This window comes from Seriola aureovittata, chromosome 21 (genome assembly GCF_021018895.1).
Source record: "Seriola aureovittata isolate HTS-2021-v1 ecotype China chromosome 21, ASM2101889v1, whole genome shotgun sequence".
Taxonomy (NCBI): domain Eukaryota; kingdom Metazoa; phylum Chordata; class Actinopteri; order Carangiformes; family Carangidae; genus Seriola; species Seriola aureovittata.
Genome location: NC_079384.1, coordinates 3,671,359 through 3,695,642, shown reverse-complemented (window position 1 = coordinate 3,695,642; position 24,284 = coordinate 3,671,359). Strand labels below are relative to the sequence as shown.

The 24,284-nt window shown below is 40.5% G+C and overlaps 2 protein-coding genes and 5 non-coding genes across 11 annotated transcripts in view; 6 read left to right on the top strand and 1 right to left on the bottom strand.

The window, feature by feature from the left end:
- The window catches only part of rhbdf1b (rhomboid 5 homolog 1b (Drosophila)), a 35,735-nt gene extending 22,730 nt beyond the window's left edge, over positions 1–13,005 (bottom strand). For 4 of the 5 annotated variants that reach the window (XM_056366615.1, XM_056366619.1, XM_056366617.1 and 1 more), the window contains exon 1: positions 12,711–13,005. The gene's annotated coding sequence lies outside the window, so the exon portion shown is untranslated. Of the gene's footprint in view, positions 1–12,112; positions 12,382–12,710 lie in introns of those variants that run through there. The other variant, XM_056366616.1, reaches the window with a different exon arrangement.
- Positions 13,006–15,004: 1,999 nt separating this feature from the next.
- On the top strand, positions 15,005–15,098 carry trnai-uau (transfer RNA isoleucine (anticodon UAU)). Its single transcript has 2 exons — positions 15,005–15,042; positions 15,063–15,098. It is a non-coding gene; the product is annotated as a tRNA-Ile (tRNA).
- A 580-nt stretch (positions 15,099–15,678) lies between these two features.
- trnai-uau (transfer RNA isoleucine (anticodon UAU)) lies at positions 15,679–15,772 on the top strand. The gene is made up of 2 exons: positions 15,679–15,716; positions 15,737–15,772. It is a non-coding gene; the product is annotated as a tRNA-Ile (tRNA).
- A 576-nt stretch (positions 15,773–16,348) lies between these two features.
- Positions 16,349–16,442, top strand: trnai-uau (transfer RNA isoleucine (anticodon UAU)). Its single transcript has 2 exons — positions 16,349–16,386; positions 16,407–16,442. It is a non-coding gene; the product is annotated as a tRNA-Ile (tRNA).
- Positions 16,443–16,745: 303 nt separating this feature from the next.
- On the top strand, positions 16,746–16,839 carry trnai-uau (transfer RNA isoleucine (anticodon UAU)). Its single transcript has 2 exons — positions 16,746–16,783; positions 16,804–16,839. It is a non-coding gene; the product is annotated as a tRNA-Ile (tRNA).
- A 303-nt stretch (positions 16,840–17,142) lies between these two features.
- trnai-uau (transfer RNA isoleucine (anticodon UAU)) lies at positions 17,143–17,236 on the top strand. The gene is made up of 2 exons: positions 17,143–17,180; positions 17,201–17,236. It is a non-coding gene; the product is annotated as a tRNA-Ile (tRNA).
- A 2,581-nt stretch (positions 17,237–19,817) lies between these two features.
- Positions 19,818–22,319, top strand: zgc:163057 (Hemoglobin subunit alpha-D-like). The gene is made up of 3 exons (XM_056366848.1): positions 19,818–20,184; positions 20,917–21,121; positions 22,061–22,319. The coding sequence occupies exons 1-3, from the start codon at positions 20,093–20,095 to the stop codon at positions 22,187–22,189; spliced, it is 426 nt and encodes a 141-aa protein (XP_056222823.1). The 5' UTR covers positions 19,818–20,092; the 3' UTR covers positions 22,190–22,319.
- Positions 22,320–24,284: the final 1,965 nt, after the last annotated feature.

Genomic DNA, 24,284 nt, shown 5'->3' with positions numbered 1-24,284 from the left:
ATATGCTCCGGGCTTTAAGACTATTAAGCCTGAGCCACCCAGAAACCAATGTTTTGTGGACATTTATACAATAATTGACGCAGATACCAAACAGCCAGCTAAAAGCCTTACAGGGCTTTTAATGATGAAAGAAAACAGACGCTGACTGTACATGACACAACATTGATTGGTTCAGTAACTCAAAACGATAACATCAGTCTGGAGTTTATTCACTTACATGTTTGTACCGACAGACACGTACAGTGGGGGGTCTTAACGAGCCGAAGCCATCTGTCTAAACATGATTTTTATTGTCTTGTGGTGTCTGTCTTTCATCTCGTTACCGCAGATTACGCGACAGTGAGCGATTCATTAGTCAATCAGCCACTGTGCTGCTACTCTCCCGCTCTCGTCAGTGTGCAGGGATGCTGGAACATGTGGCCACCCAATTACACACACACACACAGTACAAAACCACACATGGAACACACACACACGCGCACACACACACACATGCACAGGATGTGTGGTACTGTATTTTTATACCACTTTCAAATGACACCTTGGAATAATTCATGGTAAATAAAAAAGACTGTAGTCAAGCTGATTTAAAGCTTTGTACATGCCAGGATCTGTGTCACTGCTTGTCTTTCTTCAAATTAAGCCCATATTTCCAACCCCCCCCCCCCCCCCCCCCCGTCACAAAATGCCTTTGAAGGCAATGAAGGCTCGTATCCACTACCCACTCGCTGGTGACACTTGGATTTCTCATTCACTTCACTGAAGAGGACCAACATTTACAAAGTGATTTTTCCAGTTGCCTCTCAATCCGTGCACCATCTGCCATTGTGAGAAACTCTGTGCTGTAAAACAGTCAACCAACTTCAAACGCGACCCGGTGGCATTGTAGAGACTGTAAGTCTTGATTGATGGTATCATTTGTTTACAGTAAATAAGAATGTAATGGTTTATTGTTGATTAAATACTAAATCTAAGCATTAACAACAGCAATAAAACGTCGTCTGTCATTAGGAGCTACGATGCCACAGTTGGTCAGTGTGTGCATCTTGGGTTGAGTTCAAACCACACCTCGAGGATATCTGTGCAATCATCGGTAATTATCCTGCAACATCATGCACTGATCAGTAATTGTGGGAATTGTAGCTGCTAACTTCTCGGCATATTAAAATGCACCATGATTAGCTCTGCAGATCCATCATTGATTCCTCACATGCTGCAACCTTTGCCCAACCTGCCTCCACTTGATGCTTGGAAATACTGCACATTCCTGTGAAGAGCCCAAGTACCTTGCAGCCCATTTCACCCCATTCAGTTCAAGCTGCTACAGCGTCACAGACATGAGGTCAAGCTGGTTGTGCTGACTGGTTCCTATGTGGCCGAGAGTGCTGCTGCAGTTGTTTATGAAGCCACACAGTGCCGTAGCATAACACGTATGCAACCATTACCCCATAAATAATACATATAAGTGTATGAAATATTTACACTATAAGAAGCAAATCACATATAAAACCTAAACAGGCCTAAACTGTACTGTGTATGTATAAATATATACCAAAGGCCAATGCATAATTCAGTTATCTGACTCAAACAGCAGTTCAAACGTTAGCAAGGCAAGCTAGGTATTGTACTCTAGATTGGCCGGTTTGAGCAGCCGTAGAAAAGCTGGTAAAATTACTGAAATTACAAATAAAGCACATGTTTTCATTTCAGCAGTTTCCTCACAGAAAAGTGAAATCAGTGAGTTATTTTTTCCAAAACTCAGGATTGAACTAGTTGAACTGTTCACACAGAATCGTTTCGTTTACTGACAATTTTCGAGCAAAAATGACAAACATTTGAAGTTTCCAGCAGCTGCTCACCTGTGAAAATCTGCTGCTTTTCGTTGTCTTACCATATAATAAACTGAATATCTTCGGGTTTAGTTTAGCTGTTCTGATCTGATGAAACTTCCCTTGGGATTTGTGACAGATATTTTTCTATTTTTGTGCATCAAACTGTTAGATGCAGCAATAAAAAAAAAAAAAAAATCTTTTTCAGTTGTGGTTGAAATGAATGTGAAGCTTATATGTTTAAGGAAGGTGTTTTTCTTCCTACGTTAGACTGTTCTCTGGCCTTAATAAATAAGGGAACAGCAAAAAAAAAAAAAACAGCTTAAATATACAGAGATAAACAGTTGCACAGACAATCAGAGCAGATCAGAGGTCGGGCATACACGGTTTGTCTGCCTTAAGCGCAATCATGTCTCTCTACTACTCAGCCGTCTAAGCAGGAGAGATTTAATTGGCAACTTGAAACCAGGGCAAAAGCAGGGAAAGTCAAAATCCACAGCTACACTTCCCCCCACACTTGTCTTTGCATAATCAGAAAGTCTCAGATCTTTCTCACAGTCAGAAATATCTCCCATGAAAGTCATTAAGGTATGATTAAAGGATTGGCATAGGCTACTGCTATCAAGTGTTTCCTACTGCAGATTGACACGTTGCCTGTGGGGAAGCTGCATTTAAATTTCACATGCAGGAGAGGCACTTAGTCTGGCATTCATTCAAACCTCGAACCACTGCACCATATATTTCTGACGAAGCAGTCTGCGAGTATAAAAACCTTGAGGTAACTGCTGCGAGTGTTACAACACCTCAAATGTTCATGGCATAAAAAATATTCAAATATCGAAGCTTTTCAAAAGGTTCTGTGTGCATTCATCATGGCTGGTATCTTCTAACACAGCGTTAACATGACGATAAAGCCGTGGCCTCAAGCCTCACACTGCCTCTTGTCTGCAGATGACCTGGGTATATGTGACGGCAGAGAGAAGAGGAAAACACCAACAGATGGAGAGAGATGAATAAAAAAAAGCAGAAAAGGGACTTGATGTCATGTTGGGAGAAGATGAAAGGAGCGAGGGGGTAGAAAGCTGGGAGCAAAAGTGGAAAAAAAGAAAGACATGCTGCACCAAGTCAAAGAGCAAAAAAAAAAAACAAAAGGAAATCCACTGCAGCAAAGTGGAGAATAAAGAGCAGGATACTGTGCGGAGGGAAAAGAGAGATGGCTGCGGAAGAGACAACTTTTTATTTCTCCATCAAAAACAGTTGGCTACCTCGCACATGCATGTCTAAACAACATGTGACAACCATTTGCATAGTTTCAGTGTGTGGGCATGCTGCGTGGTTAAAAAATGCGGGACTATGTGCGCATGAGTTTGTGCTTGTTAATTCATACCTCTATGCATGCAGTGAGTGTGTGAGTCCGTGTCCGTCTGTCTTTCTGTGCCAAACATCTGCATCAGTTTACCTGTTTCTGCCTCTGAGTCACGGCGCACAGTTTGGTTTTGGTGAAGCTGCGGAGGTTAACAGTGCATGAACCTCTGCCAGTCCGTGTATCATCATGAATGATGGGTAAATGTTACCTGAAACCGATTTTCAGACACTTTCCTAGACACATTAGCACAAAATGCTTTTTACCTTGCAGTGCAGATGGTTAAACAAAAGCTTTAAGCTGCATGATGTTTGTGCCGCTTCAGGGCATCGGAAATAAGCTGCAACCACAATATCGACGTATTATCACCTTTTAAGTCGACCTGATGACGCTAAGGCTACGTCCACACTCCTGTTTTAAAATGAAAACGATCTCTGTCTGAATGAACGTTTTAGATCTGTATCAGAAAAAAACTCCATTCACGCACACGCTGATGTAAACAGAAAGAGAGTTGTCTACTCTGCAGTTGGTTAGTTGCCGAAAATACTACGGACGAGCAACAGCGAAGGCAGCTGTAGCGTTAAAATGCAGAACAACAAAGTCGGTAACACTTTAATACATTATTCATGTTGCATTCACCACTGGTAGTCATGACTAATAAGACCCAATCAGCCAGCCGCCGTGGGCGTCTACATGATCGTTTCCAGACTAAAATGCAACCCTGGAGATTCAAAAACTCCAGGTGTAAATGTAGCGAAAGAGACGTGTGAAACTAAAACTAAAATCGGTTGATAATTATCTGTCTATCTAATTATATGTGGATGTGTCACTACAAGCAAGCACCTTCATTTTACACGTAGTCATCTGTCTGTTGACACGTCTCACTGTTAATATAATACTACTGGTTATAGCAGCTTTAACTTTTCTGATCTTCCTCACAAAACATAATTATCATCATCATCAAACAGGTTTTACAGTATTTTATAATGTTATCAGATTTGAGCTACAAGAAAAACATGTCAATAAAAGTTTTGGTTAAAACAAAAATAATTAATTGTCAGGTTTAACAGCAACAAACCACTGATAGCTGCAGAAAATCCAGCAGCAACAACTTGATGGAAAAAGCTTAAAAAGCTTAAAACAAAACAAGCTCATAGCGCAGTCGCCTGCCACAAAATGCCACTGGAGAGAGTATAATGGTTCCTCAGCGCCAGTGCCAGGTATAAGTCTTAAAAGAATCGCTGAGTTTTCTCAGCAAACAGGACATCTGGTGACGCTAGCCACAAGAGACTGCAGGATGAAGTGACAGAAGATGAGGGGATGAACAATAAAGGGGAAGAGAAACAGATCAAAAAGTAAGAGACACAGAGCGTAAAAGAGATGGAGGACAAATCAGAAAGAAGCACAAAGTAATGAGCAGAAACCTCGGGAGAAGGAGCTGAGACTGAGCCGCTGCTTCAGAGCCCGACAACAGCAGGTGCAGGACGCTGTAAAAATTTGATTTTTCTCAGCTTATGTGCACTGGAAGTACAAAGGTCTTTAAATTTGTATCTAAAATCTAGTTAAGCAGAACCTCGAGCCATCGTGTAGCTCTGTCACATGAGAGGACAACTCAGGATGGTTGTGTTGTTGCAGAGGAGATTGTGTGAGAGTTAAAGAATACTGTGCGTGGTCAATATAGCTCAACATCTAGCATTTAATCACCTTTAACAACAGAGTTTGGCGTCCATGTATTTGCGATTTTAAGCACTTCCTTATTATTAAGCTCCAAAGAAGATTTCAGGAAAACGAAAATATGGTAATTATAGTAATGTCCGTGTGCAACGTTACATGAATAATAATCCTAAACCAAACATTCATGGTGATTAATACATTAATACATTTGTTTGCAGACTGCAGGTACTTCAACACAGGTAACAACAGTTCTACAACCTCTTTGGTATTTCAGTATTTTTACTCCAAATAAGCTGTAATGAGAAAACAGTACAGTTAGCTCAATTTAAATGGAAAAAAGCCCTTTTTTTTAATCCTGCTAATCAGCTGCAAGCTAACAAACTTAAACTGAGCACAAACTGATGATCAGAAGCAAATTGGTCCCTTTGAGCCAAAAACAACTGTCCCAAGCAACTGTGGCAATGTCTTTAGATACAGAGGAGTCTTAATGTGAGAAACCTTATCACCTGTTAGCATTGCTAACGTTCAGCACTTCCAAAATGGCTGCCTGAAGGTGTGTTAGTTCCCAATCACGAGTTAACAGAAATACAAGAGTGACGTGAACTTTGTTCTTTCACATGCTTCGTATTGTGTGCAGCCTCTTCCACTTTTCTAGTTTCTGTGTGCTCTTCACATCTTTGTTTTTATTTTTTTCATTCTCTGACCCTCTATTCAACTCATCAAACATGACAGATTTAGCTGTGCTGCCGAAACACTCATGCACATCAATGACGATGATATAAAAAGCAAGTTCATACATGCGTGCTATTCTTACTTCACAGTGAACCCTTTTGTATAAATTTTTTTTTTCAAATTCCTTGTTTTCAAAGACGACATTTGTTAGAACAAAAATAAATGTGACTGAAGTGAAAAGGTTTTTATAATATTTACTTTCTGGAAGTTAAGTCTCTGCACCTCTGATGAAATGTACAAAGCATTTTGTCCTTCAGTTTCTCTTCTACATAGGGAGGGACTTGGTGCTGAGAGTAAAGAACAAAATGCTAAGTGAAAGTGGAGCAGCAGAATATCCCCAGAACAAACAGACAGACACTACAGTTTCACCTGAATAATATAGAGTAAGTAAACAGTAAACGTTTGCACTCTCTCATCAATCATACAGGAGGCTGCAAGAGACACAGCAGATCTCTAAAAGATGCATCATTGCTTAGGTCCATGTTCAACCTTCTGGCTGACTGCTCCGCCAAGGACTACAGACTCACTTCCAAAACATCCATGAAGAACTCCAAAACAAAACAGGGCAAACTAAAGTTGTAATTATGAGGTTCATGTAATTGAGGTCAAGTCTTTTTTTAAGCCTTAATGTACTTAAGTACCATTTACCAAGTACCATGTTTTTACCCAAGACTAACATGACCATCAAATCAATAGTGAACAACAACTGATGTTATGTTTGTTTACTACAGGAATTATCAACCTCAAGTTAAAGATGGAAAAAAAAAAAAATCCTTGCCAAACTGCAGAAAAGATAACATTAGAGGCCACATGTTGACCACATCTGCAGAATTAACATTGGAGTTCACTGAGTTATAAGAAAACAACACTCTGAACGACCCCATTTCAAAGTCTACCCAGAATTACGCACTCCAAGGATGGATGTTGTTTATCTAAGGAAAGTTGCCTGAGCACAGAAGCAAAATCTCCCTCATCAATCACTCAGTTGCAACAACAGTTACATCTTTACAGAGTAAAGTGATGCAACCACCACGTTACAAATTCAACATGAGGAAGATTTCCATAAAGTTCAATATATTTTTCATTTGTTTTTCCTTCAGTACCCGTTCTTGCGATGCGATATCCACTTGTAGCATAAAACAGCAATAATCTTTGTATTAAACAATGGATCCATGTCTTTCTCAGCAGGCGACCAGCTACGGTCAATCTCAGCCTTGTACGTGAGAATTGTTGATGTTGATTCAGTCCCATGGACACAAGCATCATAACTTCTTACCACTAACTGTCATGTTATTGCGTCTTCAAAAGACTCAACAGGGCGGATGACCTGAAGCTTCAGAGTTTACTCATTAAAGCCATGTGGTTAATTAACGAACTTTCTTTTGCTCCCCTGTTGTCACGTTTTGTGTTTGTCAGGGGAAAAAGGGATGAGGTAAGGCAGTCCTATAAAGAATTATACACAAACTGAATCATGCAATGTTATTTTACTGCACAGAGAAGAAACTGGAAAATACTATAAAATGATGTCACTGACCCGGGTTTTGGGTCACAGCAGCTGTGTGAAGCATTTCTATCAAAGTAAATGGTTTTGTGGTAAAAATGCGTCACTAAAACTGTTAAAAACGGACATTACATCATGTTATACCAAATGTAATGTTTCATCATTTTACAGAAATATTTCCTGGGTCACAGAGTGAGATTGGTATCAATAAACCAACCCCAAAATATAAAGCATCCAGTACGCTGCACTTTACTTTAACTGCATAGAAATGTCTTATTGTCCATTCAACGGTAATGACAGGACATCCTCTGATTATCCCACTTAAGGTTAAAGGTCACACAACCACTCACGTTGTCATAGCATGAGTCTAAATATAAACTGTACCAGCCATAAATGCTGTTTTAATCACTTCATCAAGTTTATCTATATATTTATCAGCAAACATCTTCTAATGTGAGTCAGTCAAACCCGGAGACTTTAAATTGCTTAAATATGTCACTGTAGTAAACAAAGTAAACATGAAATAACACCGTAAAGAGAAACAGACAGTTTTGTCTTAGCTGCGTGGTGACAGGAAGGTCACCGTCACAATAAGTGTCTAGTCAAGTGTGGCCTCGCCTGGAGAAATGAATAGGCCTCCTCAGCAGCCATTCATCCCTCCTGCCATCCCTCCTGCCATCCCTCCTTCCTGCCATCCCTCCACGCAGCCAGTAAACCCATGCTGTGAACTCCAATACAACAGCTTCCTCTGTTGGCTGGCCTTGTATGAAAAGTTAATGGTAATTGCCCACAGATGCCACATTAGGGTAAGATAGCGGGGGGAGAGAGAATTGGCTCTGAAAAGAATACTCGGAGGGAAAAATGGAAGTCATAATTGTGGTTTCAAAGAAACAAGAGAGGAGTTATTCAAGATCATCACAGAGAAGTCTGCGGAGTCCCTCAGGACAACTCTGTCCAGGGGACTGCATTGTCATCAGAAAGACATTGAAGACGGGTTTGGAGACCACTTTACGCCACATAATGGTCAGATTAAAATTCCTTTTTGAAAGAGAGTTTGCTATTCATCCAGAACTTTTGTTACAAGTTCAAGATAAAGATCTGTTTCTATTGAATAATTTCTTTTTAGGCAAAATGAAAGAAAAGTTTTAATGGACAAAATCTCTGCAATGGTTAAGTCAACTAAAAATATTGGATGCATGGTTAATATAGATTAATGGTGAAATTGTTATAAATAAATGGTTAAAAAATCCAGTTTATGCCAGTCCAAATGGAACCTTTATATAGTTATAATATAATAAATAAAAATAAAATAAAAGTAGACACAAACAGCCCAACCAGGTGTGTGAGGGGGAGGGCTGTGTGTGCATGTGTATCTGTCAACCACGACCTTTAAAAATAAACGACCTGCTTCAGGTCATATGTATATGAGGAGCTCAGAGTTCGTTACACTGTGCAGCCATTTGCAGACACAAGCAGCTTCAGATACTCTTCTTATGTTTGTCAGGAATCCCGTTCATGCAGCTTCAACCCCGCAGATTGAAACCTAGTTTGCATTTTACTGAAAACATTCATAAGATGGATGTTTTCAAAGTAACTGCGGGACTGTAAATCTGCTCATTATGCATCATCCCATACCCTTATGTAAATGATCCACTTGTGACCTCTCAGTGACCCATGTGTCCACTGTACAGTCAGTGATCCTCCAGCCACAGTTTAACCTTCCACAATCTGTCTGATGTGCAGTGCTTTTTTTTTTTTTTTTACTTCTACAATCCCTACAGCCGTTCTATTTCTGTCTCTATCTCTAGGCTGGAAAAGGAAAATTAAACCAACAACACGGAAGTGAGTGTGTGACTTTAAACACTGAGGAAAGATTACAATAATACTGGCTCTCAATAAGAGGATAAGTATAACTGCAATCTATAATTATGTCAAGGAAATCAGTAAAGACAGCCAAAAAATGAGAATGTGATTCCTGAAATATAAAGATTTTTCGGGTTCCCGCTTATTTTGTTTCGTAAAAGTAAAAATAAAACACACGCGTGAACTTGCTTTGTATTTTCATCCGTATCATCTGTGAGTAATTTGCTTGAGTGCTCTGGCAGCGCAGGTGTGACTGTCACACTGATAAGTCCCTCCTGGTTTTGATTCAGCGTGACGATGAACAAAAGTGAGCGTGACACAAAAAAACTGAGAGAGAGACATGATGAGACACAGAGACAAGAGAGATGCAAAGAGGGAGAGGATTAGAGAAATCCTTTTCCAGATCGCTGGGGATCAGGTCAAATCTTCATCATTTTGTCTTTCGGGGGACGGAGGGTAAAACTAACTGCACGACAGCTTCAATTACTCAAGCCATCACCTGTCAGTCAGAAAATCCTGTGAGTTGGAGCGGAGCACAGTCCTGACACTGCTAGTCTTTCATGTAGCAGCTCAGAGTTTTGAGCTGTTTGCTGATTGTGATCTTTAACTATCCAGGTCTTAAAACCTGTATTAACAGTTACCTCTGCAGGTGCAGGTATCTCTTCCATCTGCAGTGATGATGTCACTGTCAAACCACAATTACGCAGAGCAGATGTGCTGGTTATATTTTATGTGCAGCTACCAGATTATTGCAACTTAACCACTGAAACCTCAGCGCGTATGTGCACATCGAATTTTTCTTTGGTTTTGAACGACATGCATGACCGCAAAGTGCGAGTCGCATTGTGCAACCGGGTCCAAGAAAACAGCTGTGAGAGTCTACGGGTATGATAGGTGCTGCTTGAGGCTAAAGGTTAGCATGCTGATGTTTAGCAGGTATGTTTATCATGTTCACATATCGCTAGCAGGCTAATGTTTAATTAGCACTAACCCCAAAGCTGAGACTGACGGACCTGATGATGGTGCAAGAGTTTAATTCATAGGACTATCTAAGTGATAGTGATAGAGTACGATGAACATCCGTGCCATATTTCGTGGCAATCCTTCCGATAGTTAGACATTTCACTCAAGACCACAAATGCTAAACTGCTAAAGGAAACATCAAAGTCATTAGGATTCATCCTCTGGGCACCATGAATGTCTGTGCATCCAATAGTCAAGGAAATACTTCAGTCTGGACCAAAATGGTGGAGCACCCACCCGTTAGACTGAGGCCACGCTACTAGTACGCCTAAAAAACTATTCAAATGAACTGGTTACAGCTCAAAGCCTTGTGGAGCCTGTGTTGAAGGGAAGACATTGCTTTGCTTTAGGGGGCCACATGCTTAACGACTGAGAATCTCTGTAAAAAGATTGTGTTTTACATTTTTGTAAACTGAATATCTGTGAGTTCTGGACCGTTGGTCAGTTCCCTTGAGCTCTGCAAAGTTGTGAAGGGCATTTTTCACAATTTTCTGACGCCATCTGACACCATTATAACTGATACAGCAAGAAAATGAAAGAGAAATATTCATCTGAATGCCTCAGTTTTATCAAAACATGACTAAAATGGTCAAAAAATATTCTGTCAAAAAGACAGAATGTGAAAATGGGTTATACGCCCAAACTGAAGCAGAAAACAATCTGATATAAGTAGCAATTTCAAGTTGTGTAAAGACTTTCAGATAATGCTTTTATTAGTTTCTTTAGTCAAAAGCACCCGTCACTATTCTATGCAGATTTCTTGACTAGATGAAAGAACAACTTGTGCAGTGACAAGTAGCAGCACAAAACACAAGAAAGATAAACAGTACAGCTTGTAGGCACTGGAGAAGATCCACTCATGGGCGTGCTGCCATGAAAAATGCATTGTGAAAAAGCTGGAGGGCTCCTGTAAAACCAAACCAGTTTTCCACCCTGATGCACCCAGAGGAGGGCTCCGTATAAACATGAAGGTGCATTGCTCTTCTGAGAGCAGCGGCCCAGAAATAAACCTGCTATTGTCACTGCCGTTTTCCTACCCAACCTGTTCAAACACGCTTAACATGGTAACCCCAGCGTGCCAGGGGAGAGAAACCAAAGAAACACACCTGCAAAATGCCACCGTGCTTACAGACGCCTACTATACTTTCACTGGTGTACACAGAGCAACAGATGAAACATCTTCCAGGATGCTGTCAGCTTCCTGTTTAGAGGTTGAGGTTGTGTGTGTGTGTGTGTCTGTCTGTGTGTGTGTCTGTGTGTGTGGGTGTCTGTGTGTGTGGGTGTGTTCTTTTACTCATGCCTTCACACTATGTGTAGCACTTTCAGTTGTAATTTAGAGAGTCAAAGTCACCATTTACAGTTAAGATTATAATTAAGATTCGTTTTAGGTTCTGGGAAGGGTGGTTGAAAGATCACTTCAAAATAAAACTAATTAATTGAAAATAAACACTTCCTTATTAATATTTTAAATACCAAACAATTAATCAATTAATCATGACACTCATCACATTAATCAGAGATAATTTAAATTTTAATAGCTTTGACGTGCCAGAATTACAGATATTTTGCCAAACCTCTCAGGGCCATTCACCCTCATGTATTTCTTAAAACACATAAAACAGCTGGAGATTTGGTTGGTAAATAGAAAAAGTCCATCGCTCTAAATAGAAAGCAAGTAGTACAGCTGTCGCAAAGTGGTGAGAGAATGCTATAAAATTTAATGTTTCGAAGGGAATATTCCAGTGTTCAGTCAGGGATACTGCGTTTTCCCTCCAAAATAAAACATTCAATCAGCAGTTAACAATATGTGCAGTCGTGTTAGTTCCATTACATTCTGTTATTCAAGATAAAAACACTGGAAAATAATGCAGTCACTAAATAAAGGAGATAATAATAATAACAGCTATAAGCTGAAGTCTAGAGTCTGGAAAGTGTGTGTATGTGTGTAGATATGAATCTTCACTAATTTCTTCTTGGCACACTCCATTAACTCAGCACTGATTCTCCACATACAATTAAGTACTGCAGGTCACAGGTTCAAACCCTGGCCTCCGGTCTCCCTCAGTAGGAAATCTGAACGGCTACTCCACATGTGTGTGTGTGTGTGTGTGTGTGTCTGCTTCCTACCATCTTTCCAAACAGGAAGCCAAAACAAATCCTTGATGCCACAGGTCAGTGGTTTAATTGTCTCTGTGGGATTTCTGTGCAGCCAGCAACCCAAATGGTCCCCTTCATCTCCACAGCACCGGAGCAGGCAGCACTTTGAAATCGATTTATCACACTCACAACCCGTTCATGTGTGTGTGTCAGACAGAGAGAGAGGGAGCGAGAGAGAGAGACTTGACACCCACACACACACACCTGTTCTCACTTTCAGCAAACCCATTTGACTCCTCACATGACAACCTGACCAGAGGCTTCACAAAAAATGCCATTTTAAATTTTAATTGAAAGGTTGGAAGTTAGTCCAGATGTGCAAAACTCTCCCAGTAAATACAAATCACATACACACCTAACAAGGTTACCCCATGCCCCCCCCCCCCATGCAAGACTCAGGAGACCCCACCCAGAGACCCCCATGTGCTGCAGCGCCGTTTCAAACCTGCATATGTGCAGTGAGAGCGAGATGCTGACGGCTCGCCTTCACACCGGGGCGTGCAGTAAATGACAGCCGGTGTGAGAGGCGACAAGACTCGGTGTGACACACAACTGTTCCCCCGCTTACCTTCAAACTGAGTCCGGTTCCCGTAGCCCAGTCCAGCACCGACGGCTCCACCGGTGAGATGCTAACGCCGGTCACTTCATAAGTTATCCCTGCCACACATCACGCGGACACGAGGAAGAGTAGTTTCACTATCAAGCGCGATGTGAACGAGGGTAGTGTTCACGTGACATAAAAGATGTGCGATATCAGTGAAGTGAAACCTCGGTTTCTGTATGAAGCAACACCGGGGGGTCCTCTGTCTGTCCTTCCCGCCGCCCACGGTGCTGCTGCTGCTGCTGCTGCTGCTGGATGACAGGTCATTGACTGACTGACCGACCTATGCGACCGACCGACCGAGTGACTGCCTCTCCGCCGGCCAGCGTCACACTGCCGCCTAGCGGTGATACCGAGCAACTACAAGCCTGCAGAGTTCCGTGCAACCTGTCTGAAATCTGTTACTGCAGGCTTGTTGTAATTATAAGACTCTACACAATTGAGTAATAGCATAGTATTGGAGATATCATCTGCTGTATTTCTAAGCATTAAATACTGATTTTTACTGCCACACTATTTAATTAAAGAAAAATATACTGGATATTGATGATACTGACGGATGTTTTATCTCACAAAATCTACAAGTGCGGAACACAACACTTCATGGTGACAAGAATAATAAGCAGCAGTGTTTGTACATGTGTGGGTGTTTAGTCAGATACTTCACTACCACTAAAGGAAGAAATACTGTCCCTGAGCTTTTATCATATCCCAGATGGCGATTTTCACTAAAATATAATGCAATCTAGAGGAGGGAGGGCGAGCTGGTACAGAAAGGTATTAAACCTTTATCTCGTTCACTGGTTTTGGTTTAGTTTGGTGGTCGGTCCTCAAGAATCTGCAAACTGCATTTTAGGCAAGAGTCTCTCAAACATTTTGGCTTCATATTCCCCAGTGATATTGGGGATTTAGGAAAATTGTAATGAGGGGAGTCAACCTGATTATTTATTAATCTCATTGAGAAGTCTTTATGTATTGAGATACATTAATGTGTTGAATATTTAATGGGGCAGGTGTGTGTTGAACATCTTTTTGTGTATTGGCGTTGTGAGTGTGTAATTTATGTGTGTGTATAAGCAAAAGTGTAAAACAGTTTGTGTGTTTCCTGAGTATTTGACCATATTTCCTCTTGCTGCAGGTTTAGTTGCAAGTTGCTTGGTTACACACAGCTCTGCATCACTTTAACACCAACCTCCTCCTTCTGCTGGAGGCCGGGACAGGAAGCAGTGCTGGCAAGCTTTCTGACAAAATGGCCCATATCTGGGGGGGAACTAGGCCTAAACTATTATATATGTGACACCAGTAAAGACAGGAGAAGGATGCCTGTGCTAGGATCCTATTTTGGAATTTGAATTAGTTTTCAGTTTTTTTTTGGAGGTGTAGTTTTGTTTCAACTTTTTTTTTTTTTTTTGCATCAGTTGTAGTTTCATTATGTTTTGCAAGTTGGTGTTTAAGCTAATTTACAATTCACACACAGTCTCGCAGGTGCACAAGCACACACAAATGTCTGTCCACATGCAGTCTACACAATGAATTCTTGTTTCTAAATTCTATTTACTCCAACACTCTTTGCTCTTTGTTGTGTGGCACACTGAGTGAGAGTCACATTACGTGCAGGACATACAGAGAGCTGCTTTCCCTTTTGTAAGAACTGATTACAATGCGTAGCTGCAGAAAACAAGCTTCGAGGATAATCAGTGTGGGCAGAAATAGGAGGGATTTACAAGGTGCGTTCACGCTTCAGGAGGCTTTTATAGACATTAGAGGGAAATCTGTTAATTCAAATGAGGAATTAATTACCCTTTCTTGCTGCTCTCCACATTTTTTCTTTAATGTTATTTACACTTTTACTTTTAAATCCTGTGGTTAACAGACTAATAATGAATTGACCACTGTTCGCCCACAAGTTCCTAAATTGTCTTGTCAGTGTTACTTACAAGTGTAATGAGTAATCTGAATCTTATGAACTGATCCAGTGGTATTAGAAGAAACAGTATCTATACTTTCTTTTTTAAACCTCATATCTCCACCTTGTGGAGTAATGAAGGAATTATAATTAAGAAGAAGATATTTTAAACAAACTTGGAGGTGGGACAACTTCCATCTTTATGCTTCTTTTCTTATTTTGGTGACCTCATCCAACCCCCACCATATCTCCACCTGAATTCAACTTAAGAACTGATCTAATTGGCCAAAACGATAAGCCTCACTTTCCAGGAATTTTTACATCAGTTGTTCGGTGTTGCACGCAGGTACATCAGGCTCCAGTGGCGCAATCGGTCAGCGCGCGGTACTTATAAGACAGTAACCTGCAGAGTGATGCCGAGGTTGTGAGTTCGAGCCTCACCTGGAGCAGCACAGTTTTAGCCACATGGTAGCTTAGGAAAATAAGGTGGTGAACTCTAGACAGCTCACAACAGTCAAAGAAACACAGTCCAAGTTACTAGTCGTCAAAGGATAAGCCAATAGATAAGGTTAGCTCAGTTGGATAACTGGACGTCTTTGGCTACATGTAGCTTTAACTCTGAGAGCTCAATGCACTGCAACTGCAAATAGACAAAACAAGCAAATTCACCAAACACCTTAATCAATTTGACAAACACGTGTGCTGCAAATACTCATAACACAAGCAAAGACGAACACAAGATGCAAGTAGCACAAAAAAAGTGATGAACCTGGCTGGGACTCAGTTCTTTGTGACTTTTTAAAAGTTAAAAGCATCGAACAAAAATTGCGTCCCAGCCAGGCTCATCACTTTTTTTGTGTCCCCTGGAAACACTTACGTTATCATCTGCACTACTTGCAGCGCATTTGTGTATTTGCTTGTGTTGTGAGTATTTGCAGTGCGTCTCTGTATTTGCTTACCTCACGTGTATTTGCATGCGTTTTTCTTAAGTTGCAATGATTTGAGCCTTCAGGCACAACGCAAGGTTGAGCTCCAGTGGCGCAATCGGTCAGCGCGCGGTACTTATAAGACAGTAACCTGCAGAGCGATGCCGAGGTTGTGAGTTCGAGCCTCACCTGGAGCAGCAGAGTTTTACACACATTGTAGCTTAGGAAAATAAGGTGGTGAACTCTAGACAGCTCACAATAGTCAATGAAACACAGTCCTAGTTGTCAAAGGATAAACCAATAGATAATGTTAGTTCAGTTGGATAACTGGACGTCTTTGGCTACGTGTAGCTTTAACTCTGAGAGCTCAATGCACTGCAACTGCAAAAAACAAGCAAATTTACCAAACATCTTCATCAATTTGACAAACACGTGTGCTGCAAATACTCATAACACAAGCAAAGACGAACACAAGATGCAAGTAGCACAAAAAAGTGATGAGCCTGGCTGGGACACACTTCTTGTTCAGTTCTTTGTGACTTTTGAAAAGTTAAAAGCATTGAACAAAAAGTGCGTCCCAGCCAGGCTCATCACTATTTTGTGTCCCCTGGAAACACTTACGTTATCATCTGCGCTACTTGCAGCGCATTTGTGTATTTGTTTGTGTTGTGAGTATTTGCAGTGCGTTTCTTTATTTGCTTACCTCACGTGTATTTGCATGTGTTTTTCTTAAGTTGCAATGCTTTGACCCCTCAGGCACAACGCAATGTCGAGCTCCAGTGGCGCAATCGGTCAGCGCGCGGTACTTATAAGACAGTAACCTGCAGAGCGATGCCGAGGTTGTGAGTTCGAGCCTCACCTGGAGCAGCACAGTTTTACACACTTGGTGGCTGAGGAGAAGTTAGTGAACAACAGACATCTCACACCGATCACGCCAGTCAACACAACACTTGTTCAAGTCACTGGTCATGAACTTATAGATCATAATAATTCAGTTGAATGACTAGATGTCTTTGACTATATGTAGCAGCTTTGATGTGCCTGCTCAACTTAAACTTCAAATACTTCTGTGATGTTAATCGATGTTTGCCGGTGAAACTGAATAACTGACGGGTTGTTTTCTATCATTAGACTATCAACAGTTGGTTAATACACACAACTGTCTGTTGAGCTCCAGTGGCGCAATCGGTCAGCGCGCGGTACTTATAAGACAGTAACCTGCAGAGCGATGCCGAGGTTGTGAGTTCGAGCCTCACCTGGAGCAGCATAGTTTTACAATGGTGACTGAGGAAACGACACTCCTCTAAACAACTCACACTGATCACGATAGTCAACACAACACAATCCAAGTGACAAGTCATCAAAGAATGAACAAACAGATCACGATAATCAGATTATCCAGTTGGGTGACTGGATGTCTTTAACTACATGTAGCAGCTTTAATGTTGCTGCTCAACTACAAGCCTTAGACTATGAAAAACCAACCAAGGCATTACCTCAGCTTTAAGGGGAAATACTTTAATCATGTTACTCAACAGTCAGGTAAACAAACAGAGAGGTGTGTCGAGCTCCAGTGGCGCAATCGGTCAGCGCGCGGTACTTATAAGACAGTAGCCTGCAGAGTGATGCCGAGGTTGTGAGTTCAAGCCTCACCTGGAGCAGCACAGTTTTAAACGCAACTTAAGAAAACACATAGAAATAGACAAAACACAAGCTAATGCACTCACAACACAACCAAAGACAGAGAGGTGCTGCAAGTAGCACAGACATAAATGGAAGTGTTTCCAGGAGACACAAAAAAGTGATGAACCTGGCTGGGACACACTTATTGTTCAGTACTTTGTGACTTTAAAAGTTAAAAGCATTGAACAAAAGGTGCGTCCCAGAATTCAATTCAGTTGAATTCAAAACTCGCCACAGTTATGTTAGCAGTGACGGTTTACCGGCAGCAGGTGATGTGATAACACATATCACCAAATGATCACTCAAGACTAATCTATATTAACTCATAAAAGTTATCAATAAAAGTTAAGACAGACCTCCACGTGTTTCTTTTAAGTGACCCGAGGTCAGCATGTCTAAGGTGGGCATGATGGAATTTCATTAAATCACATTCAGTACTACAGTAAAACATTATTCACTCATTTATCATGTTTTGTTCAGTTCAGTTTCTCTATGAAGACCAGCCATAAAGTCACATCACTGCCACCTATTGGACAAACATGTTCATACTTTAGACCAAGTACTGCAGTGCAAATGCTCAACACTAAAATACATTTTAAGGCCTCAAAACAACATGTTCTTGTAAATAGTAGTAGTATAATATATAATTTAAACAAACACGTCCTGCTAAACACGGCTATCCGTGTGTTTGTTACATGGTAGATATAAAAGCATGGCTGCACATTTTCTTACATGGGCCACATGAGATCTTGTCAGGCCCTCATCGCTTCACTGGTAATTCTGCAAGTTTATATATAAATATATAAATCAATAAAAAATGCAATAAAAGCCATTTTCAAAATCAAATACTGAATTTCTGTTGGATCCAAAACAGGAGTCACATGATTTTAATTAATCTACTGAATTTCTAAAGTGAGAATAATTCAGATTATGAGCGTATTTTGTTGCTGTTGTAAACATTACGCAAACATTAATAACTTTGTTAGTGTGTTACAAGCCAAACACCAGTATCAAAGCACCGTGAAACAAATCTCACAGGAGTTTTAAAACAGAATCTGCTGCATGTTTTAGGCATATGGCTTGGTGGGTGGAGGGGGGGGGGGGGGGGGGGGGGTCGCGGTCGCGCAAGATCAACATAAATACTGTACAGCCTTCCTGGAGGTGATGGGAGGTTCCTATATGTGATAACCTCAGAGGCACAGACTTCCCTCTCTCACCCACCCTGAGCCTTTACTCTCTTCTGTCAACAGCAGCCAAGTTTCCCAGGAGGTTGTCAACCACCAGAAAAGTATCAAGAGGCTGTTGGTGCCAGTTTTGATCAGCGATGTTGAGTCAGTTTTGTGATTTCTCTCAGTTATCTCACTCCAGCTTTAAACCCATCCAAACCTGTGAGCAGCTGTGTTGTGAAACATGTGGAATTTCTTTCTTTCTACTTTTGACAAAACACCTGAAAAGTGTTGCCTCTACAACTTGTTTTATTATTGACAATCAACTATTGTCCATCAGATCAGTTCTCCACAAAACCATCTTTCGTAACAAGAGCTGATCACTTTCCTGTTTGTGCAGGTTCACTATTTGGGCTTTGGTATGTGATAATATGATTAATTGTATGTTTTGTTTGGGACAATATAAACTGGCATGACACAGGCTGGTTTGCCTGAGTTTGAGGCCCTGTGTGAAGACCTTTGTTATTTCAGCTGACACTGGTGGAAATAGGTCACATTTCCTAAATTAACATATGTTCAATCAGATTATCACACTGCAAACCTTCGGCCTGGTGCCAGCATTATATCATAGACTACCTCTCATGTAAATAAGCTTATCACTCAAAAACGCAGCACTCCTTTTCTTCACAGCCACTTTATGGGTTGTTCTCAATATCCCCCTGTATAGTTTCAAATGCCTCATTAAAAGACAAAAGCTGGACTTGGACAGCAAAGGTAAACTTCTCTATAATGCCATGCTATATTGATCACAATGGTATCTAATGCATTCTGACCTCACGCCAACTGTCCTGTAACCAGCAGCTTATGGAGCTGCAGATAGCAGCAGCTGAGGGACTTTATCTGCAAAAGCCTGCTCCAAACTGCAAAACATCGTCTGCATTGAAACCCCAGACTCATATACAGTATAACTACTACTGCTTTTCACACTTAATGTAATATTCTGTTACGAAGTCAAGGTGTGGAAAGGGAAACTGTCAGAAAATAAAGAGGAATATTTAGGCTGAGAGTTTTTCTCTCTCACCAAATCCCTGTTTATTTAACAGTAATTAAAGTTTATTGTCTGAGATGAGAGGAACAAGTAGGGAAAATTCACTTTATTTAATTGTATTTTTATTTTTACATTAATCCATGTTGTTATTGAGTGGCTGAGAGGAACAAGCAGTATCTAAACCTATTAAATACTCTTTAAAAAAACTGAACCTGGGGAACCCCACACCAGCTGCACTTTCAGTGTCAGCCGCATGAATGATATGGTAGAAATAGCCAGTGTGACGCACGTTAAGCAGCAGATAGCGCGGTGGTGTGCAGCCCCCGCCCTGCCCTGGCTGCTGTCCGATAAGGCAGAGGAGGAAAACAACAAGGCTGATGCCTCAGACTTTTACTATTACACCTCCTTTTCTTCACATAGGAGGAATTGTTACTTGTTACTGCTTTTACTCAGCATTCTTGTCTGCGTTTGGCTTAACCGCATTAATGTGGTGATAAAATGGTTGATTAACAGCTTCGTCACCTGTTGTGAACCTCTCTCTGACCTCAGCTGTAAAGCCGTCTCACACTCTGGATATTCAGCTACAGTTAATTCTCTGTTGTTCAGTGCAATAGGCTGCAATGCTCTCAAAGAGGGAGAAAGAGCTAATTGCAGAAATATGGGGAAGACTGACTCCTGTGGCTGAAGATATTGGCTCAGATGCGCTTCTTAGGTAGGTTCACACTCTGTTGTACAGGCATTTCTAAAATGTAAACTAGCGTGTATTTGGAATAAACTCTCAGGAGATGTCATGTGTATCTAAAATTATTAAAGATATTAAAATGATATATGGTTAGAACAGATCAAACAGAAGTAACCTGCCGCTCTTCCACAGAAGTATTGCTTAGAAAAGTCTGATGTGTGTTGCTAAATGCTCATCAATGAAGATCTAGGCCCCAACTATTGATCCGCTTACTTTTGATGTTGTATTAAAAAGTGAAAATTGACCATTTATTTATGACTTTATCAACATGTTTTCCTGGAGAACTGATTGACTATAACCATTTATTAACGAGTTATTAATATCCATAACTTTAAAAGATGGTTATAAAGCATTGGTAAATTATTTACTAACAATTGATAAAGTAATTAGTTCCAGCATATTTGGGGAAGTGGGACGATGGAGGACATGCAAGTAAATTACAATTACACTAATGCTGATGCACAAATCAGAATTTGCTAATTCATCAAACCTCAGTGGTTTCTAAATGCTGCCAGTGATCTACAAACAGTGATGTGAAATGTTCAAATGAGCGTGCTGTGATAATGCTGATGGTGACAGTGATGATTGTTGCAGTAATGAGAAGCAGCTTTTGATGCTTTTAGCTTTTCGGTCACAAACATGGGCAGAAATCCATTAGCAGCCATTCAGATTCATTTCACTGTTCCCGTCTCCTCCTCATAGGATGTTCGCCTCTTACCCAGGAACCAAGACGTACTTCTCCCATCTAGACATCAGTGCCCGCTCTGCTCACCTGCTCTCTCACGGGAAGAAGATTGTCCTGGCCATAGCCGAGGGAGCCAAAGACATCAGTCAGCTCACCGTCACCCTGGCCCCTCTGCAGACCCTGCACGCATACCAACTCCGGATAGACCCAACTAACTTCAAGGTGCTGGTCCTTAGACAGAGTAGAAAATATACAGATTAATCTCCACTGAGAAATGGTTATTTACTGAAATGTGTGTCTCTTAGTGTCCAATGTTTTTTTACTCTTTAGGTTTCTCTCTAGGTTTCTCTTATGTAAAGTCATTATCAGTCCATATCAGACCAAATCACACTGAAGTTAGAAGGACTACTTGTTTAGAGATTCAAAAACCACCTGTCAATCAAACTCCTCCTCAAAGCCAGTGTTTATGTGAGATATCTTTTCTATAAAGTAAACTCAGGTTTCATATATTAAGTATTTGCACAACAATCGAATGATTCCTATATAAAATACTTGTATCATGCTACTAGATTCTGCCTGATCTGCAACCTTGTTGTTAGAGCATTGTAGACGGTCTGTCTGATGTGAGTGGTGGTGGGGAGGCCCAAAAATGGGGGCTCGAAAATGACACATTGCTTCAGGTGGACAGTAAGAAGAGGTCTGATACAAAATGCTGTGAGTGGTCACCTGCTGTTTGTTTGCTGCAGGGATCATTGTTATTCTGAATCTTATTATAGATGGATAGGAATAGTGTTTTCTGATTCACTCCCTGCAGCTGCTCCAGACCACAACATTTTTTTTTGTATTTGTAAGCTTTTAATTGGGCCTGTTTCCTCATCACCGTGAAAATCAAGTGTATGTATTGATTCACATTTTCTTTATTAAAGAGATCTAATGACGGGCATGAGGAGTGTGTGCCACTAACAAGCTTTTACAGTGAAATACCCACAAAAAGAGTTGATTTTAAACCCTAAGTCAATTACTTTTGACATATATATATTACAGGTTAACAAAACTGACAGCAGCAGCCATGTTAAACCAAGGATCCTCGTGTTTTATAATACACATTTATTTACTCTTCATCCATTCTTTGTCAGTAACAAAGCCTCACCTCTCCTGCAGCTTTTCTCACACTGTATGCTCGTCACCCTGGCCTGTCACATGGGCGAAGACTTCACACCAGTTGCACATGCAGCCATGGACAAGTACCTGTCGGCCTTCGCAGCTGTGCTCGCCGAGAAATACAGATGAGACTCAGCCACGTGTTTCTAGGAAGTATACGAGACATTTATGATGCTATATGATATGAAATATTTATGTTTGTGTAGTTGTTGTTATTGTGTAAGGTTTTGTAATAATAAAAAATGTGCAATTAATATACTAGAGTTTGTTATGCTGTATAACAATATATCTTCAAGGACTTAATAATGCATAAAAAATAATGTGACCATAGACTTTATATGGAAAGTATCTTTACATATAGTTTATAGCCATGTCTCAGGCACTCAGGGACTTGCACAGACATTTTGGGGAGCAGGGGCTCAAAAAAGGGCACCTCTCATAATGTTTAATACTCAACATATTTCTACAAAATTATCAACTCACACAGAGACAATGGTCTTCTTCAATATTCACTATTTCTAGTTTTATCACAAGAGCAAGCAACAACAAAGGAACCTATGGCACATTGTGCATGTTTTCTAGTCTACTAGTTTCTAGTATATATTTAGAATAACTGACTGCACCAGGGAGAGGGACATAGTGAACTAAGGATTTTCAAGAATAACTCGTTTATTTTTGCACATCACACAAAATGACTTAGTTACACTGTGTACCTGCAATTTCTTCCTTTCATATTTGAGGGAGGTCTGTCTTTACCATGTATCTGTTGTCATTGATGACGATCTATTATATAACAAACCAACAGAATTAATAGTTATTAAATTAGGAGCCTACAATTAAAATGATGCAGTTAATTTTTAAGGCAGGACACTACAGGCAGGTTTTTTCATGTACTGGTCAATTTTAAGACTTCAGTCTATTTAGCATCCATAACATGTCTTCTTTCACACCAATGGAAAGAAAACCTCCAAAATACACATTAAGGTGGTGCTTGTTTTACCCTCTATCTGTTTACATGTTTAGATTTCCCCTCAATACACTGAACAATCTGCATTTTTAAATATAAAATTTCAGGGGGAAATAGTGTCTTAATGTCAACAATTAACTGGGGTGAAATCTTTTAGTTCATTTTTTTTATCCTATTCACATGCAGTGCCTTGGCAAATGTATGCAAATTGGCGCATTTTAATTGGTTAACGCCTCATTTGCATATAAACGTGGTTATTAGATACAAATTTTACTAAGTTCACCTGTAGTGTCTCCCCTTAAGTACAGTACATTAGCCTGTATGCCTACCACGATAAACAATGATATTAGAGAACATTTATTTTTCTTTAAAAGGACTGAACGAGTGAGAAAGAGAGAGCTAACCTTAGCTAATTAACTTATTACATTAGCTTAGTAGCTAATGTGTGTACGTTGGCAAGACACAAGTTAGCTATATTTGTTTTAGTCTTTTGGCTAATTCGCTGTGAACTCGAGGCACTGGCAGCTCAGTCCCCTCGTTCATCACCACTCACCTCAACACAAGCCAAGGAAAACCAAAACCGCAACAACGGGAAAAGTTTAGGCGCTGGGAGGTTCTGCCTCTCTGACGTGACGGGCTGTGACCGCGTGCTCACGGCTGTGCAGGAGATGTGGAGGGAGGGAGGGTTACGTTTTCCTTTTATAACTTTTAGACACCGATGGAAAATTGAAAAAAATAAAATAAGATAAAATATTTTAACTTAAAATGACAGCTTTTATCAACAAAAACACGTTATGAAAGACTAAATGGAACAGGTGGGAAACATTCAGAATACTGACACTTCACATCAATCCTGTAGATGGCGGTATTGAGTCTTCCTACCGCCAATTCAAGCGACGAAGAAGAAAACGAGGAAGTCGCTGTAGAGGAGGAGTTCACCTACCGTACTCGCTTTATTTACAAATATGGAATAAATGTCTATAATTTCTTCAAAAGTGCATTTGCCACAAATTGTGTGTATAATGTTAACAGTTTATAATGCGTGTTCAGAATATATAGTATAATATATCGTTGTTTTCGTGTTTAGGTCAACTTTTCGGAGTTGCAGTGATGGCAACAGTTGTAGTGTTGTTAGCTTGTTTGGGGAACTGTAGCATGGTTAGCTAGTAAGCCTCCCGCGGTTTACCGGGATGGTGACCTCATGTAATTTCCCGGGTTGTAAGAGCACAACCAAGCTGCTGTCTTTCCCCGCCGACC